Source organism: Bradysia coprophila, assembly GCF_014529535.1.
Source record: "Bradysia coprophila strain Holo2 chromosome IV unlocalized genomic scaffold, BU_Bcop_v1 contig_81, whole genome shotgun sequence".
Taxonomy (NCBI): Eukaryota; Metazoa; Arthropoda; class Insecta; order Diptera; family Sciaridae; genus Bradysia; species Bradysia coprophila.
Genome location: NW_023503375.1, coordinates 5708243 through 5714313, shown reverse-complemented (window position 1 = coordinate 5714313; position 6071 = coordinate 5708243). Strand labels below are relative to the sequence as shown.

The 6071-nt window shown below is 38.1% G+C and overlaps 1 protein-coding gene across 1 annotated transcript; it reads left to right on the top strand.

Annotated features, from left to right (window-relative positions):
* Positions 1-3290: 3290 nt before the first annotated feature.
* On the top strand, positions 3291-4943 carry LOC119072151 (taurine hydroxylase-like protein SAT17). The gene is made up of 4 exons (XM_037177292.1): positions 3291-3509; positions 3576-3828; positions 3885-4150; positions 4206-4943. Exons 1-4 carry the CDS (start codon positions 3484-3486, stop codon positions 4828-4830), a joined length of 1170 nt encoding a protein of 389 aa, XP_037033187.1. The 5' UTR covers positions 3291-3483; the 3' UTR covers positions 4831-4943.
* The last annotated feature ends 1128 nt before the right edge of the window (positions 4944-6071 follow it).

The window sequence follows — 6071 nt, the reverse complement described above, 5'->3', positions numbered from 1 at the left end:
TCCCTGAAAGCTATGGTCAAGACGCGCAGTTTGAGCCCAATATGGGGTTGGTAGCCCAAAATTTGTTGGAGATATGTCTATAAAAGTGATATTTTTCGGTGGTCATCACGAGCCAGAAATATTATTTTTTTTCGAAATTGGTGTTTTTCACTACCTTGATTTATTTTAAGAAATTTCCAATATTTACTTTAATATACGATCCGCCAAAAAACCCTAAAGGGTGAAAGTGTGACGCAGGTCCTCTTGTTTCTACTGACAAAAGAACTGATATCGCTGAAACGTTACCTGTCACATACGGCTATTCATCTGTTATCGATAACGATGACACAAATAATGACAATATCTGGGTAATATGGTCCTTTATATAGAAAAATGCATGTTAAAACAATTGAAGTACAAGATTTGAAATCAACCGATTAAAAATACTTTGATCGATGGAAGTAATAGATCCGATAATAATACTGGTCATAAGCTTGTCGTCTGTAACAGGTTAATGGATCGTTTGACTTCAATGTATTGTTGGACATAAATGTAATTTTAATTTCGGAAAAAACAACTTACAAAATTTTAGAAAATGAAAAAAGTTTAATTTTGGCATCATTTTTACATTTTCAAAAAATGTCCTATGATCGAGGAGTTGTTGTGCGGTAGGTGTTTTCGGGAGCAATAGTCTTGTTCATTTTGCTCTCAAGCACCGATGATTTAACTTTTTAAGATTTCGACTGTACTCTAAAGTTGTTAACACTTTGCAAACGCATGTGGAATAAATAAAGGTGAAATCACACAAAATCCTGGATGACATGAATTTAAAAAAATCTCTGTATTTTTGTAGAAACTTGCACTGACACAACGCACTTCAAGCATGAGTGGTACTCTAAATAGAGTACTGAAACGGGACAGTATATCGACCAAACTTTAGCACTGTAAAAATCTGGAAACATTTTTCATACAAAACAGTACTCTACTTGGCAGCTGTCACTCGAAGCACTTTCGCTTGAAGCTCGTTGACTGACAGTAGAAATGATTCAATTAGCTTTAGAAAATATAGCAAATTTCTATTTATTTAGCATATGGTTTTGATACATTTACAAACAACTTCAATTTTAATTATACCTGGATGTCCATGTCTACGCTCTTCTGATGCAAAAATCAAAGTTTGTCCTTCACCTTCACCTAAGTCTGGTACTTATTGCTAATTTCTTCAAAAATGTTTTGATTTCTATTTTCCGCGTGGTTTATTCTTTTTCTTCGCTGACGTAGTTTTCGATCTGGAACCAGATAACGATGATGACCTTTTCGCTGCCATCGTGACTGTAGTGGTTATAGTTTTCCTGATAGTAACTGATTGTTGAACCCGTTGCCGAGCAGCGACCTTTTTAACTTTCTTCGCCACTGCTTTTTTGGGTGAAGTAGATTTTTTAACTTTTCCTGTTTTAACTTTAAGGGCTCTCGATGGTTTTTCCTTTTGTTTTGGCATTTTGGCTTTTGAACTTGAGTTCTTTAATGCACTGAATATGTTCACACTGTTGAAATTCAATTGACTCATATCTCTTAAAAAATTTAAACCTGACTAAATAAAATGTTCACCAGAGTCGGATAACTTGTTGATTAGTTTTTTCATTATCTGTGTTTAGAACACAATCATAGCTATGATACAATATAATAGGTACCTAACAAATTGTAGATAGCGTATTGCCCTTATCGATTTATTAATATATTGTATATATCATGGCCCTACGTTAGTGAAAGCCGGGACGCAGGTCCGTTCACACTGAAAAATTTGACAAATTTGCCATTTTTTGACGCAATTTTTTTTTGTTAAACTTTCGCGTGCTTTCCTCGTCATTTGTGACGCATATCTCTTTGCGTGTCGAATCTGTAAGCGTCACTTACACCGATATCAGTTCTTTTGTAAGTGAATAACAGGATTTGCGTCACACCTCCACTGTAAGTGGTTTTGGGTGATTGTCTTTATTGGACGAACGTCCTCAAAACAGGGAAGTTGCATATTTTAGTATGATTGTTTTAATGATCGCGCACACATAGAGTGAGACAACTGGCTCAACAAACATGTACATCGTTAGCGTGTGTGTAACGTCTTGTGAGAAAAAGAACTGTTGAAATTTAAGAAAAACAACCGAAGACTTGAATTTATTACTAACTATTTCGATCGAACTAGATGGTGAAGGTACACTGATAGCAACAAAAAATTCTTGAGATATTAACAAATACTCCATGTTCACTGCACAGCCGATTAGCCGGATATGAACTCATTCCAAGCGACCTAGCTCATGCTCCGGTGAACCTTATTTCATATACCTTTTCTTCACTGATTGGTACGATCAATACCTATACAAAATAAAGCGAAGCTCAAATTGAGCCGACCCACAAGCAAGAACTGCTTGGCGCCCTGTACCTGGTTCACACCAAGAGGTCTGCGGACTCACTTATCGGGCCACAGAAAAAAAAGTTTATGGAAATTGGATGACCGACTCGTGAGCCCTTAATGTGAACCAGGTACAGCGCACCAAGCAGTTTTGCCATATAGGTCGGCTAAATTTGAACATATTTCGACTGTTTTTGCTTTATTAGATAGGTATTGACCGTACCAATTAGGGGAAGAAAAGTTTATGAAATTCGGTTCACCAGAGCGTGAGAGGTCTCTTGGAGTCTCATATCTGGCTTCTCGGCCATACAGTGATGGTTTTTTTGCCAATTATCTCAAGTAAATTTTGCCAGAATTTCATGATTTTTTGTTTGTTTGAAAGGTATTAACGAATGTAAAGCGTTAGTACGATTCCCGGTCTCCTAGCAAAATGGCTACCGGTGGCCATATTGGATTTTGGTAAGAGTGATAAATCTTGAGTAAAATGGTATTTAGATAGATTCTGTTAACATAGAAGTAATTGGTTATGTGTGTGGGTGTGGGGTGTTTGAGGCATTCCATTCCAATTAGGGCTACTAAAATTGCTCATAAGGGTTATAGATGTATTAGGGTTACGGACGAATTAGGGTCGCGGATGCGTTATAGTCACGTACGAAATAGGTTTACGGGTTGTAACGGGCTCAGTCGCAACAAACGCTCCGAATATTCTGACGGCTAGTTTTTCTTCTTTCTGGTCAAAAATGAGCGATTTCTTTCTAAAAATTAAATTTTTCCCTACAAGTTATTAGTGCAATGATAATCAACGAATCGACAACGGTCGCCAAATATGATTCTGGTAACCCTAGACGCGTGTGCCACTACAAGCCATGCATCGAAGGTTAAAGATTAGAATTTGACAAGAGTAGTGTTTGTTGTTATACCTCTTTTCATTGCCCAATTTTCTTTTTTATTTAATCTGACCATCATTGTAGCAGCAGTGATAACTCTTATAGGCGTCTGTTATCGCTATCTCTTCGTGATAAAAACTGTTGTGAACCGGAATTTTTAACCATTTCACATCTTAGTGCTGTATTCGTCACATCAAACTATTGAACAAAATGGACAGCTGCGCGGCTAACAATTCGTGAGTAGAAGCACCAAGTATTTTGCTGCTCAAATAACCGTCAATGTTTTGATACTCCCGCTGCAGGACACCTGTAGACCTTAACATCTTTCCAGATGGTCTTAAAACATCGGGACAACATCCGCCAATACCCGAATTGGTTCAACCATATTCCTCATTTCCGAAAATCATCACTGGTCCCACTTTGTGGAAGGCAGAAGACTATCAAAACAATCCTGAGCATTGGGTTCGTCACTTTACCGACGAAGAGATTGAGGACTTAAGTTCAGCTGCGGATAAATTCATTGCGGACAAAATTCCTTTGACTGGCATTTCCAAAGTAAGGGCTCGCGATCATCTGACTTTTGCATTTAATCTGAATTGTGAATTTTGCAGTCGAATTTCGTACTCTTCAAGTTACCGGAAGTTCTTTCGGTGATAAGGAACGATTTGCTGAACGGCAAAGGATTCATACTTTTCAAAGGATTTCCAGTTGAGAAATGGGGCACTCACAAGACTGCGGTTGCATATATGGGGCTAGGCACTTACTTTGGATATTTTGTGAGTCAAAATGGTCGTGGACACGTTTTGGGGCATGTGAAAGATGTAGGTGATGATCCCACACAGATCGATAAGGTTCGAATCTATAGGACAACGGCTCGGTGAGTCAAAACATTAATTTCGTTTCCATGGGAAATACTAAACTCTTTGCGACAGTCAATTCTTCCACACAGATGAGTGCGACATTGTTGGCCTTTGCTGTATAAATCGTGCATTCGAAGGTGGCGAATCTGACATTTCATCCACTCACAATGTTTGGAATGTATTGCAAGCCGAACGGCCAGACGTAGCGGAGACTCTCACCAAGCCGAACTGGTACTTTGATCGCAAAGGTGAAACGTCCACTGGTCAGCAGGAGTATATCAAACAAGCGGTATTTTACCTAGAGCCACAGGCAAATGGACGCGTCCTAGCAAAATGGGATCCGTACTACGTGAAATCTCTAAGCAGATTCTCTGACAGTGGTGAAATTCCCGCACTAAGCCCGGATCAGATTGATGCAATGCAAGTGTTGGAAGATACGTGCACTCGGTTGAAATTGCACATGATTCTCGAAGTTGGCGACATTCAGTTTATATGCAATGCACAAGTGATGCACAGTCGGTCAGCATACAAGGATCATCTTCCGCCGCAGCCGAAAAGACATTTGATGCGATTGTGGTTGTCGACGCCGGAAATGGAAGGTGGTTGGAAGTTGCCATTCCACGATTCCAATGCAAAGAAACGAAGAGGTATTCAGGTTGATGATCGGCCGCCGTATGCTCCATTGGATGCGGAATAGGATGGTTTTATTTTTGCATTTGTCTATGTGTAAAGGTGTTCGTGCTACTTGTTTTTATGTAACGACAGACGGAGAGAGACAATAAAATTTCCCAATTTTTTATTCATTCGAAATGCGTCTATTATTTCAATCACGAACGTCCGCTATCGCTTCGGTTCATGATCAAATCGTTCCCGATTATGCAAATTCATAAATAAAATATCATTAAAAGACCTGCGACAGAAATACACTTAATTTATATATTTTATGTAGAACAATATAATATGTTGACGACAATCTTCTAAATTGAGTGAGGTAATTAATTGCCAACCACGGTAAATTAAACTGATATCTTACAAACGCTTTCGTCCATCTTATAGATGAGTCCGTCGTATTTGTACATTTTCTTTAAGCGTCTACACAGCATAGACTCTATACATTTCTCTTTAAGGAAATAAAAACCACAGAAATCAACGCTCTAGATTAGCATTCACATTATTTTTTGTTCTAACACTATCGTTAAATCAAAGTTTAGGTTTTTTTGTTTGATTAATAAACTAATTCTTGTAAGACTCGGAATAGGTGTAGGGTTTGGCCTGACCTGTGAACCGGAAATCGTGTGAAAAGTTCAGGTCAGGTCAGGTTTTCTTCCAAACAACCTGACATGATCGTTGAACTGACACGACCTGAGTTAAATTTTAAACTTTTTACATAAAAATGTATAACCTAACAACGAGTCAGAGCTTATTAGGTTCTAAGATTTCTATGTGCCGAATCACCAACTGGGGTACAAACAAAAACAATTTGTAAATAATTCTAAGCAACCGCGCACATAATACGTATGATTGACACATTGTTAAGAATGTATTTTGATTGTTTATCACACAAATGTGTGTGTTGGTGTTGGTAGATCAGCTGTGATATTCAGCTGGTGCTTGTTCGGCACATAGAAATCTTTTAAGAATTGAAAGTTCTCATGAAAATTCCGAAAAATTCTTAAAAAATCTGAAGAATACCCAAAAAAAGATCCCAATAAGAAGCACTGGAGTTAGGTTAGGTCAGATATTTGATTTCAGGTGGAATCAGGTTTCAGTTCAATTCATGTTAGGCCTGACATAAAAATTCCGGTTCAGCTCGGTTTCTGACCTGTTCCTAGCCTTAATTAAAAACTTATATCAACAGTTGTTGTCTGGTGTCACAACGCAACTTACAGTAATAGTAGATTACGTCCTTGTTTGAAACTTTTTATTTTGCCAAGTGTG